The sequence below is a fragment of the Barbatula barbatula genome, assembly GCF_947034865.1.
Source record: "Barbatula barbatula genome assembly, chromosome: 17".
In the NCBI taxonomy this organism is placed as follows: Eukaryota; Metazoa; Chordata; class Actinopteri; order Cypriniformes; family Nemacheilidae; genus Barbatula; species Barbatula barbatula.
In genome coordinates, this window is record NC_136780.1 from 16,879,671 (window position 1) to 16,899,155 (window position 19,485).

General features: G+C 39.5%; 1 protein-coding gene across 1 annotated transcript; it reads left to right on the forward strand.

Moving 5' to 3' along the window:
* The first annotated feature begins 353 nt into the window (after positions 1-353).
* Positions 354-13,623, forward strand: ndnf (neuron-derived neurotrophic factor). The gene is made up of 4 exons (XM_079477533.1): positions 354-699; positions 7,214-7,402; positions 9,299-9,423; positions 11,340-13,623. Exons 2-4 carry the CDS (start codon positions 7,215-7,217, stop codon positions 12,749-12,751), a joined length of 1,725 nt encoding a protein of 574 aa, XP_079333659.1. The 5' UTR covers positions 354-699; position 7,214; the 3' UTR covers positions 12,752-13,623.
* Positions 13,624-19,485: the final 5,862 nt, after the last annotated feature.

Sequence of the window (19,485 nt, forward strand, 5' to 3'; positions counted from 1 at the left end):
ATAAATAACAAAAGCTTTTTTTGATAAAAGAACAAGCAGTAAACACAGAACAAGAATATATTAATGCTTTAAATATAAATCTCATCATTGACTTAACTGCAGATTTTAGAAAATGAGGTCTAATATAGGCGAGCCCTACTCTTATTTAAAACTGTGTTTTCATTTTATGACAGTATTGGTTGTTGTAGTCAAATTTGGGAAGCACTTTGGGATCCTGTTGTACAATTTGATTTACAAATAAAACAAACAGCAAACAACTATGCACACAATGCCCATATATTTATGTTCAGATTCATGACAATACAGTCCGTCATTAAAGCTTCTTGAATGTTGACTTGTGTGTTTTTCCCCTCAGATGAGTGGGCTGGTCTTCAGAGAGACACTCCACGCACACAGAGAGTTCACGGCAGTCTGACTTTCGCTCACTCGCTCACTCTCGGTCTCTATAGAGGAGAACAGCAGGACAAGATCTCAGGATACCCGCCTAGACTAGAGACTTTAACTTTTGGAAGCGACAGAAGCCAAACCCGAATGAAGGATTGTAGCAGCAACTGAAAGGAGCAACTTCATCAGACTTTCTGCGTTTCCATCTTGTAGTTTGTGCGTTTATGCAGTTTAAATTGTACGCTGCTGGAAGACAAGAAAAAACACAATTGCAAGACACTTTTTCTCTGGAGGGATTTTACACTGAAGAACAAGGTAAGAAACTTTTACATCAAATCATTTTCAGATTCCTTTTTGATTCTTTATAAAAACACGAGTAAGAAAACCATTTAAGCTTTTAAAAGACACCATGTCAATGTCCCAAAGAGCATTTCCACTCATTTCAGACATTGCTAAGATGTACCTGCATTCGCATTTCCGAAATGCTTTCATGCCTCATAAATGAGTTTTTAAACGCATGCAGTCATGGGGGAAAAACAGCGGGACTCTCCGAATAGAGAGAGACACTCTTTGAAGCTCTTGCCAGAACATGAGGGACGGGCTTTTTGCGGTTTACAAACTCCTGGAAGTTACCGCTTTCAAACACCTTTGCTTCAAGCCTGAGCTCGCAGGCTGTTTAATGTTCCTTCTGGAGCTCAGAAGAAGTGCATGGTGCACTTTCGGAGGTTTTTGGATGGGAAGTGTCGGCTTTGGAGAGCCGGACATGGTGCCGGAGACGCGCGTTCCCATGCGCTCCGGACCGCCAGACACAATTCATCACAATCGTCATCGTCCCTTTAATTCAGTCTTTTAAAGAGTTCATTATTGCTGCCTTTTCTCAAGCGCAAAGAAAAACACGTATAGGATTTTTTCTCTTTAAATGTCTGTTTAGCAGAAACTTTCCCGAACACACGCGCGTAAACGCACCTGCACGATGCGCGATTTTGGCATAGTACACTGCCGCAAATGACACTTAGATTTAGTAATTGGAAAAAACCCGAACCTTATTTGATTACAATGAATATACATAACGGAACATATACAATATTTTGAAGTTCCTCAAAGGTCAAAGATCAAATTTTTATAGCTAAGAAATAAGCCTGACACAATCACAATTAAATGTTTTATTTCTTATCTGTGGTCGCTGAGTTTCACATGTTGTAACTGGTGACACTTTCATCATTTGTGATAACATTTCAGCTATTTTTAGTTTAGGAAAATAGCTCTTTAAATAGCTAAAAGTAAAATAGCAAATATAAATCCATGTATTGTCTCTATTATTATTAAAAAAATTGCATGTATAATTATTCTACCAGAATCAGAGAAATCTCAAATCGATGTAGTTTAACACAGTGCTTGAGATTTCAAAGTGAAGAGCGTAGTTTTTTTATTTTTAATTTAACAGTAAATGTGTGAAATGTTTAATATCTCCAATAGCATTGTGACTATTAGTCTGCTATCACGCACAAATAACAAACTATGAAATAGATTGCAGGCTACCTGATGTGGCTCCCGGTGAGAGTGATATTTTTCTCTGGGCTGGGAGACGTAATGAAAGGCAGTCTCAGAATAAGGGAATTTGAATAACTGTATTTAGTGGCGAGCCCAAGCTGCTCTGCCTCCCATCCTCTCTCAGAAAGAATAAAACGGGAACAAAAGTCTAAGAACGGGAAGGTCTGTGTTGCATAGCGTATCTAAACCCTTATTTGCATATGAAAACTCTGGCAGCCAAAGAATTCCTCCACTGTTGCAATAGCCATTTGTGTGTCCGATGGAGTGACAGTCCGATGTGGAGATACAGTCATCCTCACGCTAGTCTTTGTGGGGTCTGACGTGACTGTGTGTCAGGTACTGTTGAGGAGAACCAGTGATTTCATTGCAGGTTTTGGAACTTTTGGTGTCCCCCTGTTACTTATTTTTATCTCGGTTCATTCCCAAAGCTTTGAATCGTCTTGTGCAGTGCGTCCCGCCAGCAAACAAGACTACGTTTTCTCCTCACTCTGACGCTTCAAAGACAGATGATACATAAGCAGCAGTGTTTGCACCCTCGCTCTTGAAACGGTCCTATGGGTGACTTGAGTCTGTGATTATCTATGGGATCTCTCATTCTTCTTCCAAAGACGGCAATGAAGTGAACATCAGTCAGAGCTAACCACCAACCCCCCCCTTTGTCAATGGAGTGTTTGTGTGGCTTGTGCAGAAAGTTGTCCCTGCACCCTGCTGCCTATCAACATTCCCGGACTTGGTACTAATTGGGAGAACTCTGATAAGTACGACTCTGAGGACACTTACGGTCTAGTGATACATCTCATTTTGGACACTAGAGCGAGCAGATGTGAAATCAATCAAGATCTCTTTTATCAGTGACCTTTGCTTTTTGTGTGCGTAGGATATGCTGTTCTGCATTTATGTCAAGGTAAGCCAAGGAGGAGAAGGACAAGTGTCCACTGTGGAGTAGACTGGAACTCTATCAATTAGTCATTATACAATTTGGCTGCCCAAGTCTAGTACGTCTTTTGTTTGGGGCAAGAGTACAGCCAAAGTACACGTCAAGTACCTTAGCTTTCTATTGCTCATCACGGCATTGATAGAAAAGGACACGTTGCGGTCTCATGGAAAATAGCTTTGAGACGTGTTAACAGCGTATCTTCTGAGAATGGCGCCACATCAACTTGGCTTATTAGACCCGCTCCCTGAATAACTCTCCCTAACAAAATCCAATATTATCCCCATGCTGTTTTGTTGTTGCGGCCCCCCTTCTTTAGTCAGCTGCCTGGCTTTCTAAATCTGTGTGCATGACAGGGCCGCGATGAGCTCAAAAATCCACAGTCAATTTCTCTTTAGAGTTTTCGGCAGGAGCTGAGGGGGGAGAGGCTTTCTGGAAGCAGGGGAGAAAGTCATCATGACACCCACACACAGGTTAGCGTGGTAATGATGGCTCTCCGCTGTTTGTGGGCCGAAACACTGTGGTTTGATTGACGGGTGGTAGCTGCTCGGTTGAAATGTGTTCAGTGCTTTCACCCTGTCAGTGATGTTGCTCTTTATGCAGCATACAGTACATGTGCTACTCATCTGTGTGTGTGTGTGTTTCTCTACAATACTCCGGCTGAGCCTGTTACCTCACCACTTCCTGTGGCAATCCATCAGTTTATTGATCATTGGATTGAGTGAATCGTTGGTTGACGGAATTATCTGTTTATAACTAGTCATCAATCAGTCAAATTTTGGTGTTGTATAATGTCTTCCAGTGGAGACTGATTTGGATAAACACATTAAGCCAATGATATTGATCTCTCGAGGGATAAAGTTAAGGGAATTGCGACAATTTTGCCACTCCAAAGTGGAATGCAGGCGAACATCGTTGCTTTTGAAACACCTGTCAAAAGATTGCAATAATCCATTTGTGTTGCAGAATCATCTCTAAATGCTCACAAATGATAACCGAGGAGGTTAAAAGAGGTGAAGGACTTAAACACTAAACTGTTGGAAAAACACTACAGAGTTCAAATTTGCTGCCATTTAACTTGCACGTGAGGTGATTGGGAGCGTTTACCGACGGTAATACAAACAATACAGCTTGTTGCGTTCAAAGGGTTTAATCTGTTCAACATTATGAACTCGACTCTGCGACCTTCCCACAACACACTCTCTCCCGAAACCCCTTCAAGATTTCAATCGTGACACGTACATGGTTCATAAGTAAGCCGCGACCTGAACGAACTTGTTTTGAAAAAACGAATGAAAACAGAAAAAAGCCAAAAAACAAAGTTGGCACATTTGTGGCCGACTCTGCCTTCAAATTATCCGTTCCTCAAATTACCATCAGACATTCTTCCCAGCTCTAATTAAACATTAGCTTTTATTTGTTCCAGATGGGGCTTTGTTTTGAAGTTTTATATTAGAAAGAAAGCCCTTTCTGTTTTGGGAAACGCGACTGCATCCATAAAACCTGATAGAGTTGGAGAGGAAATCCACGTTTGTTTGTGTCCTCTATTTCTTCGTCTTATATTCTGCTCAGGATGTTCATGATGTCACACATGTTGTGTCCTTCTTATACCAGCCATCCACACATTTTCTTAATTTGTTTTCCAGTCAGTTCAAAGTCCTTCGCTAAACACGGAATGGTCATTTTCTGGATGACTGCACCGCATTTGTAAATGTTAGATCAGTGATGTTGACTAGCAGTTAATCTGGCATATTGGTCTTCATTGGACCAAACTCAACTTTAAGGCAGATCTTAAACTACAACTTGACACCCCAAATCAAATCAATTTCTGATGCCACACAGACTTGGGAATTCATACAAAAGTTCTAGTATCAAGTCATGAAAGACGTAAAAAAATGCTTAAATGAATAGTTTGGCCGAAAACCAAAGTACTTGTACCATTTACTCACACCGTTCTGCATCTGTATGACTTTCTGCAGAACACAAAATAATCTATTTTGAAGAGCAACAGTAACTGAACAACATTGGGCCCTATTGACATCCACTGTATGGACACAAAACCACTGAGACATTTCTCAAAATATATGTTTTGTGTTACATCAAAAAAGTGGTATACGAAGACACTAAGAGCCATTGCCCTTTCATCAAGGATAAGTACATACAGTATATACAGGCCAGCAAACAACATATCGGGTGAGACAAGATTCACTTTTAAGATTGAGTATTTAGGCTCTGTGTCAGAGCGTCCCGTTACACAATCTAAACTCAGGAGAACAAAAAGCATTACTCTCTTGCTCTGGGAGACAGACAAGAGGAAATGTAATGCATGATAAAAGCGCTGCCTTGTGTGCAAATGCAGTTAAATAGATTGTGCCAGCGGCCCAAGTGAAAAGCCCAAGTCTAAAGGAGGGAGGAGATTGTGTGTTACTTTAAAAGAATGATAAGAGAAGAGCATGTGAAAGAAAAAGCAATGGATTAAAGTGGGGGAAAGAAAACGAGAGCAGGGTCTGAGAGCGAGGGAATGAGGTGAAGAGAAGAGGGAATAAAGGCTAAAGTAGGAGGAGGGATGAGTAGAGAGGTCAGTAAAAGGACAGACTCTCACTTGCAGTTAATGACGGCGGAGTATCGCTGTAATCTGCCATCATTAGCCTGATTATATCAGAGGGGATTGAGCTTTCCCCTCAGCTCCAATCAATGACACTAAATCAATAGGAAGATGAGATCATGTGATCTCTCCACAGCCAAATCTAACACAGGTAAGCCAAGTTCATGATATTGAGGATAACAATAATGATAACTATAAAATTGAAGCCTTCCTAAATTGTATAGAATAGCAGGGCCCATGCAACAACTATTATAATAAAGATTCCTAAATGTGGATTGGCTGACGTCATCTTACATTTTTCCTTGAAACATTTACAGACTCATATGATAGAATGAATAAAAAGGCGACAGTTCTCTCAACAGTGACAGCTTCGCCCAACTGTTCGTATACCCGAAAGCATTTCTTTGGGTGAGTTTTTTTGTAAAATTGTAAAACAAATACAGGTCATCTTCATCCATCTTTGTAACACTGCACAACACGAGCACTGTCTGCTGTTGTGGACGCAACATTATGTAGTTTTGTTTTTGAAACTTTGAAAACGTTTCTGTTCGTTGAAATCAAATCTACCATGAACCTAGAAATCATTGGGAAAAACGTAACTAAAGAAAAAGTGTAAATGTTGCCTCAAAAATGAACTGAAATAAGTTTAAAGCACAAACGTTATAATAAGAAACGAAAACTACAAAATAAAAAAATTAGCAACATAAAAAATTTAATAAATTACAACATTACGAAAGCATATTGCAAATTTAAAAAAATCAAAAAAAAATCTAGAAGCTTATTGAACTAAATAACTAAAATCAAAACTAAAATGACTCAACTAAAGTAAACTAAAACAATAACAACACAGTTGGAATGATATCAATGGAACCACCGATATGACGAATGATAACCTGAATTTTAAAGAGCCCATTCATAAAAAATGTGTAAACATGCTCAAATTCTCAATGTGAATGGCTTTAGTTCAGATCGGCATCAGCCCAGCCAACTTCAGCAAATTCTAATCAAACACATCCAAACTCATGTTATCAGTCGATCCAGCCCACTACAGTTTAACATCTAACTCAAATTTATTTTTGATGTTCGACTGGTATCTCTAACTCTTCCTGAGAAGAGTTAGAGAGCAAACTGTACAAAAGCCTTTTATTCTTTGCAGGAATAAACAGTTTACAACCACCCGACCCAAACAAGTCATTGGGATCTTGATTGTCTGTAATTAAATGTAAAGATGAGAGCAAAAACCGTCCAGATATGGGAGATCATTTCGGGAGATGTTATGTGAACAGTAAACAAGCGTTTAACGCCATCCAGACGTTTTTTTTTGTACTGTCAGTTTGGACAGCGTACACATGCATTTCAAGTGTGTGTATACACTCAACACATGTGTGCATCTATTCTGTGAGTGTGTGTATTTATCTGTGACTGGATGTTCTTGTGAGTAGTGTTGGAGGTCTTTTACCCCAGCTGTGCCTCCCCTTGAGTTACTACAAAACACCAAGAGTGTGGATCTATTTCCATGCTTTACTCAGATCTGCATTCAGCGTTGTCTTTTAATAATGCTGAGAAATAATCATTTGAATGTGTTTATTCTTATTCATGTTAACAGCGTTCTTTGTGATTTAACGTGTCGGAACATTTCAAACGGTCCTATGACTCATTTTTCTATGACCCATTGCAGATATATGTATTGATTTATGGATTCAACATTTATTCAATATCGATGTCTCTTTTCTCCACAGGATGAGGCGGGTGTTTAGATGTTATGGCCTGGTGTTGCTGATCTTGGGGGTGATGGGACAGAAACTACCCACCCGTGATGAAGGTCTCTTTCAGATGCAGATCAGAGATAAAGCTACTTTCCACGACTCCTCTGTCATGCCCGATGGAGCTGAGATCAGTGGATACCTGTTCAGGGACGCACCAAAAAGGTAAAGTCATACAAGGCATCATGCACATGCTGAAATTAAATTGACATACATATGAACACACATACACAAACACATTTCATGTTTAAACATCATTCGAAATGGAGCGGGCTGTTGTATTGTCACGCACATACATCTTTATCGTCTGTGAAGGGAAAATATGGAATTTATTATGACCATGCGGCATCAGATGAGAGTAGGACATGCATTATGAATGAGTTGCTGGGAAACCAGCGAGGGTGTGTGTGTGTGTTAAATGAAGGAGTTCTCTGAGTAGCAGGTGCATTATGATAGAAGAACACCCACCGTGTGTACCGCGTGTATCACACGCAAAGTCTTAAGAAAAGGCTACGGGTTATTTTTACTAAGGATACTAGAGGAATTCATGGTAACATACATACCACAGATGTTCACACGCTGAGTTCTATGCGTTTTAAAAGAACGTTGGAGTAGTCATTTATCTCGCCGTTATTCGCTTGATGTCCTTGCCAATAATTCCATCCATGTCGTGTCCTGCTAATGAACTGCAGTGTGCTAACAGAGCTGATTACACAGACATCCAGTGTACATTAATCATAATCATTTAGCAGAACATAGCGCTGGAAGGTATATCCGTTCAGACAGGATCTCAACAGCAGGTCACCTATTTTTGCAATATACAGTATAGTGTATGCACAGAAAACATGCATGACCTGTGACATTTGTCCAAATGCGAAGTAGATAAAAGAGCACACTGCATCGGGATACTGTATCCCATAATGCAATGCCATTGCCAACGATTTTCATATGACAAACGAAACGAACTATAAATATAAAAATGTTGTTATTTGATCGACTGCCAAAAATTGGACGGATTTAAAGCTAGATGCGAAATCATTTTTGTTTCCATGGGATCAAATGTATGCCAGGTTCTACTCGTACATAATAATCATGTGAAGATCCATATAAGTAATAAGTAAAACAACATCTGACTACTGTTTGAAATGTTTATAGCTGCTTTTTGCATTATTTTCTTTTTAATTAAAGCTGCAATGTGTGACTTGTGATGGGTAAAAATGACCATGAAGAAATGATCAAGAAAAAAGTCAGTTATTGAGCCTTACCATACCCCAATTCAAAAATGTGTAAGCTCATAGGCACGAGTTTTAAGTTAATTTTATGTTTCAACAGAGGTGGTGACATAAACGGCAAAAGTTACGGATTGCATCTTAAAATATAATAGGCCCGTTGGGAGCTTTAAATATATTGCATCGCAAACATACAATAGCTATAATATGGAGAAGATATCTCCCGCGTGTAACACATCGCCACACATTGGCTAATCCAGTTACAACATGGTGCTAAAAAAAACAATAATAAAGTTGCAGAGACAGCAGAGTGAACATTTACAGCGCTGTGTTTAGGGGATAAGGGGCTTATTTAGTAACAGTCCCTGTAAGACCAGCTAGTTCTAATTTCAGTACATTGTGTCTTGGGACGAGTTTTAATATGTCTCACATTCTTTTCAAAGGCGAAACATGGCTGCAGTTAGACAAGCAAAATTAGCAACACCATTATACGGAGCATAACCTCACTAATGCAGCAGTCTTATGTAACAGCAATCCCTCGTGTGGAAATTATACTTTCAAATTATATCTTTGTTTTGCTTTTTTAAATGTTACGTTTTACATACAGTAAGATCTTGTGTTATTCAGTGGTTGAAAAAGTGTATCCAAAATAGAACAAAAAATGATAACAGATGGTTAGTTTTCACACACACATCAAAAGCAATTTAATTGAAGCGAACAGCACATCTGTTACACAACATGCAACGAGTCACATTCAATTTCCTGCAGAATTTCTGCTGTTTTTAGCTGTTGATGTGCGTGCTTACTGGGTCTCTATTTCTCGTTCTTGCAGGTACTATTTTGTAGTGGAGGAAGACAACACTCCCCTCTTGGTGACGGTGACACCTTGTGACGCTCCTCTAGAGTGGAGATTGACATTGCAGGAACTCCCTGAGGACCGCAGTGGAGAAGGATCAGGTATCCGAATTAAATCTCCCGATCAATGTTGCAACTCTGCAGTAATTTAAGACCTGTTTTCCATGTCCGCCGTCTAAACTATTATTAGAGAAACTGCTCTGAGATCTGTGGAACAAGAGAACATCTCCCATAGCTATTCGATACAGCTTAAGGGTTAAAGCAGACAGTGGTATCTCCTTCCATTTATCTCCAAAGGAATAAAGATGATTAGTTGGAGTCATTTTGATCATTAACGGATGGGATATTTGGACTAAATTGTAAAATAAACCACAATGGATTTGAATAAAATTTAAATAAGAGTCACTGTAATGGCAATGATAATGTAGCCTCCATTTCAAAACGTCCTAATGCATAATTTTGGTCAAATGTTTAACAACACCACTGTATCTTTCATTGAGACAGCCATTCCAGAATGCACTGTGAATGTAGTTTGGTGAAAGACTGATGTTCAACAATGGATCAAATATATCACAACAATAGTGTATCTTAAACGTATTATACGTTTCTTTTACTCTATTTTACAAGTTTTGTATTTTAATGTTTAAAAGGAAGCTGCAGTAGACAGCAAAGCAGCCCAATAGATTTCAAAAAGACCCTTGAAGTTTTCATCGAGTAGTTCAACTGATTCAATAAAAAAGCCTAAGTGAATGACCTACAGATGGCCGCTTGGAAAGTTTTATGCAAAATTAGCTCCAGATTAATCTGAAAACCAGGAAAAATAAGCCTGGCCGCAAGTAAATATGTGTTTTCTGTGAAGTACAGTGGAGCGTGTCCAGTGTGGGTCAGTGTTTTCCAGTGTGGTCAATCATTAGCTCTGTTTACATCAGTGTGTGTTAGTGAGCATTTGTTAGTTTGAGACCAATAAGACCTCACCTGGTGCAATGATGGTCGGCACCTTATGGCTGCAGACTGAAGCGCTAGAGAATGGGAAGGAAAAATACAAAAACATTGGAGTGTATTGGGGTAATCATCTCATATTCAAAATAAAGAAAAGTGTTTCAAATTAAATGAGACCTGAGACATTTAACAGCAAAGCTAAATTATTCCTCTTTATCAAGCTAAGTTTCCATCTACCCTCTCCCGACATTTTTCTTTTCCCATCTAGAGAGTATCCAAAAAAGAAATCAATAACATACCTCAAAACACTCTTATGTTTCACTTCAGACGTGTGGGCTAGTGTAGCGGTTTTTAGTTATTGTTGTCCTTAGTATGGTACTGAGGTGACCGTAAACACAAACTGTACATACTGTACAAGTCTTTCCCATGTTTTGCTGGATAGCAGCCGGTCACTGAGTCCAACACGTGTTCATTTAGCTCTTTGGTTGGCAAACATAATATTATGTTTTCAAGCCCCGCTGAATTGAGAAGGCTTGGAAAGGAATAAGGAGACAGCGATGCCACAAGGGATCTCTGTGTAGCTTAAGGTTCCCGGAGAAAGCAAAGTGAAAGTAGCCCTCTGATGTGCTGAGGTGTTTGGATAGAAAACTCAGCAGGCAACAGGGTCCACAGGGTGAGGTAGCTCAGAATGACCCCGACAGGATCAACACATAAAGCGATGAGCTTGCCGTTAAGATGGAAATTGCATCTTATTTGTCGACTGGTGCTAATTGGGGTGTGGGGAGGAAGTGATGCAACGTAAACAACTAGATGAGAGGATTTGAGAGGACATATGAGGGATATGAGTCATTATGTACTTAAATGTCTGACTCATTGACTTTCAGAGGGAGAGCTTACATGTGTATACATCCTTGTGTTCGACAGTTTATGTTGATTGTGCTTGTGTGTGGTTTAATCATCATTGTACCCCAACAGAAGGCCTTGTTTTTATGCATGTGGTTTGTTCGGTGGATTGCTAACTCTCTATGATCTTCTGATGTCTTCCAGGGTCTAATTTTGTGACTCTTTTTGTGTCTCAGGTGAGCCAGAGCCATTGGAGCAGCAAAAACTGCAGGTCACAACCAGTGAAGGTACCGAGCTCTTTGCCTACAAAGGAAATGATGTTGAGTCATTCATCTCCACCAGCTCCCCTTCTGGCTTGTATCAGCTGGAAATCCTCTCGACTGAAAAGGATAGCAACTTTAAAATGTACGGTACTACAACACCCGAGTCCGACCAACCCTACCCTGAACTACCTTACGACCCCAGGGTTGATGTTACAGCGCTGGGTCGTACGACTGTCACACTAGCGTGGAAGCCTACTCCTACTGGTTCTATAATGGGCCAGCCGATCCAGTACTGTGTGGTTATTAACAAGGAGCACAACTTCAAGAGCTTATGTGCCGCAGAGGCCAAGATGAACTTGGATGATGGCTTCATGACCGCTCCAAAACCCGGGAGGGACTTCAGCCCCTTTGACTTTGCTCATTTTGGTTTTCTCCCATCTGAGAATGATTTCAGTAAGGATCGTTCCCTCACCACTAACAGAGCTTTGAGCAGCAAACTGAGTCGCACATATATCCCCAAGCCCAAAGTTTCAGACATACAGACAATCTGCATAGGCAACAAGAATATTTTTACAGTGTCAGACCTCAAGCCAGACACACAGTACTACTTTGATGTGTTCGCTGTCAACACGGGCACCAACATGAGCACTGCGTACGTGGGCACTTTCGCCCGCACTAAGGAAGAAGCCAAGCAGAAGACCCTGGAGCTCAAGGATGGAAAAGTCACAGACGTCTTCATTAAGAGAAAGGGCAGCAAATTCCTCCGTTTCGCTCCGGTCTCTTCTCACCAGCGCGTGACGCTCTTTGTGCACGCCTGTCTGGATGCAGTACAGGTTCAGGTACGCCGCGATGGGAAGCTTGTTCTCTCACAGAATGTGGAGGATGTTCGTCAGTTCCAACTACGCGGCAAGCCCAAAGCCAAGTATCTGATCCGTCTGCGGGGGTCCCGCAAGGGTGCTTCCACTTTGAAAGTGTTGGCCAGTACTCGTGCTGGAGGCAAGCAGCCCTTCCCAGCTTTACCCGAGGATACCCGTATCAAGGCTTTCGATAAGTTGCGTACCTGTTCCTCTGTCACCGTGGCTTGGCTTGGCACGCAGGAGCGTAACAAATACTGTGTGTACCGTCGCGAAGTTGACGAAAGTTATGGCGAAGAGCAAAGACACCGCGAGCAGAACCAGTGTGCTGGACCCGAGAATCGCCGCAAGTCTGAAAAAGTACTTTGCAAGTACTTCCACAGTGCCAACCTGCAGAAGGCTGTTACCACAGAGACCATAACGGGTCTTGAGGCGGGAAAGAGCTACCTCCTGGATGTTTATGTGGTGGGACACAGCGGCCACTCCGTCAAGTATCAGAGCAAATTGGTGAAAACAAGGAAGTACTGTTAAAAAACAGAGACTCAGAAGTACAGACTCTGCACAGAAGTAAATATATTATATATATAATGAGAAAAAAAAGAAGTTTATTTAACTCGAAGTGATATTCTACTATGGAGAGTTTTGCAGACTGACTTTTTGCGCTAATGGCGCATGTCTCGCAGTTACTGAACTGCCTGTAGAGTGAGATATCAACCTCTGTATTTATGTTTACATTACCGAGTCGAGTCCGGCACTTTGAGCCGACCTTAGGCACCTGAAGGTTTGTTCTCAGGGGGTGCCATCGCTGTTGCTACGTAAAGAGTCCTTGTCCTGCATCCTCAGTGCCATGGAAACAGGAGTTTGGAGCAGTTCTTTTTGGCCTCTGCATGCACCATTTGTCTGCCTGTCTATGTTTTCCCTGTTTGTCCGTTTTTGTTCTTACGGCAGCCATTGCGGAGGTAGTGCCAGGACTCTTTCTTTTCCCTCTCCCTCCTTGTACTCAAAACATGGTTTAGAAGATTTAAATTATTTTATACTTCTTAATGTTTTATTTTTTTAACTGTTCATTTTTGTTATTGACAATAATTATTAGTGATACAGAAGTGTTTTAAATCTATATGAACGTTGACGTTGTTGAAGCGTTTCTTCACTGTTAGTTTGTGTGTTTGTGAATCTGGTGTGTGTAAATGTGTTTCATCATCTATGTGTCACATGTACAGATTTTCTCTGCCAATATTCATGTACATAAACACTAAATATAGACATCTGTAATCCCAGTGGTGCTGTGTTTCTCTGCCAGGAATATAAGGATTATACAGTAGCCTTCCATATGTGTGTTATGAGGTAACTGCCCCATGTTGCTCACAGGTGAAGCAATTAAATGCAATGCTCAAAGTTTAACCAATTTCAAGGCAGGTCTCATTTGTCACAGATCATTTGAATTATTACTAGACAATTTGCAAGAAAAAAACCCCCAAAATGATGGAAATAGATGGAAGAGTATCTGATCAAGCATGTATATGTATCAATTAAGTAAGACGAGAAAACATCAGAAATTGCTTTATTACCATGATTGAGCTGATACCACTTGTGTTGAAAGGCCCACCCAAAAGAAAAAATATTGCTCATAGGTTGCTCTTTCATAGTGCCGGAGATTTGTAATATAGTCTTCATTTGGATTTCATTATTAGTGTCGACTTAGTTTCAGATGTTCGCTCTTACGCTCGTATACTGCTTAAGACTCGAGATATAAAAAATAGAAACACATGAGACTATAAAATACATGAAGAGTATGGAGCTGTAAAATTAATATATTTGTACAGTATATTAATATAATCCAGATGTGGGTCAATTTGTTGAGAAATGTTGGAGTTCAAATTAAAATCTTCATTAGTTTTGACTTTTGATTGCAGACTTGGCAACTTTCAGCTTAAGCTATGACATTATTGAGATCTTTTCTGAACTTTTGATGGGGACATTTGTGAGATTTCTGGATCTTTTTCTTCAAGGCGGGGCTTGAACAGAAGTTTCCATTTAATCTTGTTGATGTATGGGAGAAATAATAGAGATATTGAAGGTGTCTTATTTGCAGATAATCTTTCGTGTCTGAGGCATTTTCCCCGCATTTGTTATCTATATTGCTCAGTATTAGGAAACTTGATTTCCTAACATAGACATACTCTTTCCGGTTGTAAAAAACCTACATTTTACTTTATAGAGACATATTATAGACCTTTGCATTAATTCTAGGCAAATTATATTCAAATATGTCACAAATGTGCTAAACCTTACCCTTTCACAAACAAAAATGTAAATTGAGGAATACCAAATGTCTTCACAATGTCACCTTTCACTATATTTTGCTGTATAACATTTGTCCCTCATATAGGCAAATGCAAAGGCCTACAGATGAATGCTTAGACACAAACTATCTTTAAATAATAGTTCCCACCAAAATGATCTCACCAATTACTTACCCTCACGCAATCCATGTGTTAATGAGTGCGTTTACATGCACAAAATAAACGCATATCTATCAAAAATCTTCTTAAAAAGAAACCTGTTTTAACGTGTTCACATGCATAGTAATAAACCGGCTACGCAGAAAGCCATGTTTACTCGGAAGTTTGAGAATTGGCGGTTTCTTGAGTGCGGTGATGTCATCGTAGATAGTCTGTTTAGTAATTTAAAATGCAGCGAGAACTGGTCAGAAGTGTATTTTTATATCTCTTCTCATGTCCCCAGTATCTGCATATGCAACAATACTTCTTCCTTTTGACGTTTCTACATCAGCTGCATGATTTGAGAACGGACTTTTATACATTATTTTACAACTACTTCCATTTGAGACTTTTATTACTGCGCTTTCAGACATGCGCACATAAAAAAAAACGGTAAAGGCGTTTACAACAGGTTTTGCACATGGTGTTTATGTTTACCTTTGCCCGATAAAAGTAAAAAAGGTTTTCCGGTTTACATGACCTTATATATATCAGCTTATTAAACATAATCGCCTGTGCATGTAAAAAGACTGTGCATGTAAAAGCACTTACTGACTTTCTTTAGGTAACACATAGTTTTATGAAATAATATTCCATCCATCCTAAAAGTAGGCCTAATTAATAAGACTGAAATAAGTCTTTGGATTAATAAATATTTCTGAGGCTAAATGATGGGTTTGTGTAAGAATTTTTTTCATATTTTGAACTCTTTTAACTACTTTTTAACACCAACATCTTGCTGTTAGTGTGTTTCCTGAGAGCTCAACTACTTGTTCCAACCACCTGTCCATCACTGCAGACATGGCAGAACCACACCTGGCTTACATTAGCTTCATTGTCATTGCCGCCCTGCAATGATGCAGAAGAGCACATCGGGAACAGTGTGGGAATGGTTTGAGAATACTTGGGGAAATGGTTTGGAAATGCCATGGATGGCCTTGTACTAATGAGAACGGTCAGCAGGGACTCAGTGTGTGTTCGAATCTCACATAAAGAGGGTCAGTTAGAGAGTGCATATGTTTTTAATAAAAGCCAAATTCCCTTGATCCCAAATCAATCACTAGAAGAGACGACCAGCATGTTCAGATGTATTTCTTTTGTCTTTTCATCTCAAACCGCCTGCCTTGCAGTCTACTATAGCCAACTACTTTCTTATGCCACCAAAAAATATATAAATTATTAATTCGATTTTTTCTTGAGCGCACCACAAAGATAGACTGTCTATCATAGACAAAACACCTCACATGAAGCACACAGACTAGAGACTCACTATCGATTTGAACGGTTTGATATTAGCATGTTGCTAAGTAATGGGTAGTTGGTAATGGTGAGATGTTTCGAGACCAACATCCACTACACAAACTCTGATATTGCCTTCAAATGTGTCTGTCAAAATTAGCATGTAGGTGACTAGTTATAATAATGTCAACAGTTTAACAAACTTTTGCACACAAAAAGTAACAAACAGTTACTCAGATATGACAGCAGGTGCATTCTGTGAATTGTGTCGCCATACATTTTAAAACACATTTTGCTATCTCATGGAAAATAGGTGGTTTGCTTGTTTTTTTAATAATCATACATTTTGTTAGATTTATATAGTACGAATTTAAAAGAAGCGATCTTGTAAAATAGTTATGAGTTCTTGCAGTACAGTATACTTCTGCCTTAACAGCATTAAAACATAGTTATTTATTGATCAAATATAGATCCTTTATAATTCAACAGATTTGTTATTATAGATTAAAATATAAGCAACTATAAAACATATTCTTCATAGATATTACTTTAGACTCTTTCACAGGGCTTTAAGCAGAGCATTTTGGATTTGTCTTAGTGATGGAGGACACATTGCCTTGCTCGGTCAAAACGAGGTTTCTTACAAGGCAGCATACGGCTGATGTCTATTTGGAGCCGTTTTTACATTGAGAGAAAGTGTTTGATGTCTTAAAGATCTTCTACTTTGGAGCTCTACCTACACAGTCTTTTCAACACACACTGAGTCCGTTTACCTCAGCGTATCCTTTATTCTAAAATTCATATGAACCACGGTTGCAGTTGGAAGCCAACACAACTCAGAGTAAGATGATAACCACACTATCAAAACAGGTCTTCTTCCTGTGAAAGCAATTCACATGTGTGTCGTAAAAGAAAAAAATACTCAAATACACAAAATAAACGACTCAAACTGGGTGGCTCTTCACTGGAGACTATGAAAGGACGGAGATGTGTTTGTAAGTAAGAAGGATACAGATACAGCCAGAGAAAATAAAGGAAATAAATAAATATAGAGAGATGGAGACCACATCTCAGATTGATGGGTTTCTGCTTTTAGCTGTGAACTTTGTTCTGCTCTTATCTGATGTTTGGCGTGTGCGTGTGTTCATGTATACGCATGACTTGCATCCCAGGCCTTAGAACTCCATTCCACTTTTGAAGTAGTTTTTGAAGAAAGACTGTGAGGTATCTTACATCTCAACACACATATCAGGTCCGTAGCCAGCCAGTTGAAAGGGGAGGTTCTTTTTTTTTTAAAGTGGACCTTTTTTGCAGTTTTTCTCCTCCTTTTGTATTTAATTATGAGGTTCAAATACCTTTATGCACTAATTTCTGCTGGATTAGTTTGTCTGCTGGTATCTTAACCAGCACGCTTTTTGATGTACCTAAAATATTTATTGCATTGTTGTCAAATTGCTTCCTCAAGTAACACTTTTGTCAGTCCATACACAGTTCATAAGTTTAAAAACCACACTAACAACAGAACAGATTTAATGAACTTTACTGAAATATTAATAATAATTCCACTCATCATAATTTCTTGACTCTCTGTCAATGCCTCTTTGTTATGTTTTATTATTATAATTACGCTAAGTTTATATGGCTATTATATTGTAGACCAGGGGTCCCCAAACTTTTTTCTGCAAGGGCCACATAATTCTCCCTGTCTTTAATGGGGGGCCGGGTCGGTTTGTAACAGAAAATTACATGGGCCGGAGGTACTACTTGAATTATTGTGGAGATTTAATTATGATTTGAAATGTATTTATTATGCCTCCTAATGGTAGAATAGTTTATTAATAGTATATAGTTTAGTGCTACTCAAATTCAAAACATTTTCTTTTGCATATTAATTAACCTTTCTCTTTCCCAACCGCTTGGCCATTTTGTCGTCTCTTTGAAATTTTCCGATGGTTCGCGCGTCAGTTCTATCGCATTGGTATGTTATGAATTTAACAAATTATTAGGCTATGTGAGTAATTTAGAGAAATTTGGGTCTGAAAGCCAATATTCTGACGGTCGCTCACGGCCCTACTAGCGCAATCTCCTGACTGGTTAACGCTGCGCAAATTTTCACCAAAGTTCAGATTTTAAACTCGCGCGAATCACGCGAACGCTCAATGCGCGTCATTCGCGTGAATCGCGCCGCAAGTAGGTCATCGCATCTTTGCATTGACTTAGATCACTCGCGCTATAAGGCATTGTTCAGAGGGCCGGTCCAAATCTGTGGGCGGACCACATTCATATATACCCCTCCCCTCGCATCATTCAGAGGCGATGCTTCTTCACGTTGCTTTGAAAAGTGTATGCGAGAACTCTCTCTGTCTGTGCACGCACATACACGCGTCCTGCAATAATAATCGTATTAATTTGAAACAGCAACCCAGAAATTTGTCACAAGCATTGATTAAAACAATGATGACAATAATCACATGAAAAAAACGACTTAAATTCTGGACCTTTGGCAGTGAGGGGGGGTTCGTTCGAACCACCCGAACCCCCCCTGCCTACGGACACACTTGCCATCCACAGACACATTCGGTTTATGACACTTGTGTGTGATCCTGTTTGTAAGGAGTCAAAAATGCAAAAACTTTTTAAAGATCTCCTGACAAACCACAATTCTGGCAGTGACTCTGAGGTCAGACTATCTGTAGGCTACGGTATCCAAAGATCTTCTCAGGTGGATCGAAAACTTCAGGCAAACAATCTCTAAACTCAAAAATTATCTTAAATAATGGTAATAATGGATAAACAAGGTTCGTCATGTCTACAAATGCAACACAGTCTCAAGGGAATTTGAGTGCATTAACATGCACAAAATAAACGGATATCTATCAAAAACCAGCTTATAAAAGAAACCTGCTTTCACTTGTTTACACGCATATTAATAAACCGGCTACGCGTAAAACCGCGTCTACATGAAAGTTGGAGACTTGCCAAGTTTCTCGCGTGTAGTGACGTCGCCATTGATTGTCTGTCTAGAAATAAAAAATGCAGCGGAAAATCAGCCAGAAGCTGTATTTTTACATCTCTTTGCAGTACCTGCATATGCGACAAAAGTTTTTCATTTTGCCATTACAAGTATGACTTTTGAACATTATTTTACTGTTACTTCCGTAATAATCGGAGCAAGACTGTGCATGAACACACTCACTGTCACGAACTGTAATCTATTAATTCATGTTCATGGCCTGAATTTTCCCCTTTATTCGTGTCACCCAACACGACTTTCAGTCTATCGTATTTAATAGGCAGTATCTTACATATGTATAAATATTTATTAACGCAATCGATGGGAATTTATACCTACGTATTTTACAAGGTGGCTCATTTGTGTGAATTACTTTTTCCTACGATCTTAATCATATGATTTGTTATGATTTGACATTTCCCCTGTGACGTTAGGTTTAGGGGCGGGGTTAGAGTAGTTTTAGCGTTTGGGGTGCGGTAAGTATATGTATATATTAGCCACCACGTAAAATA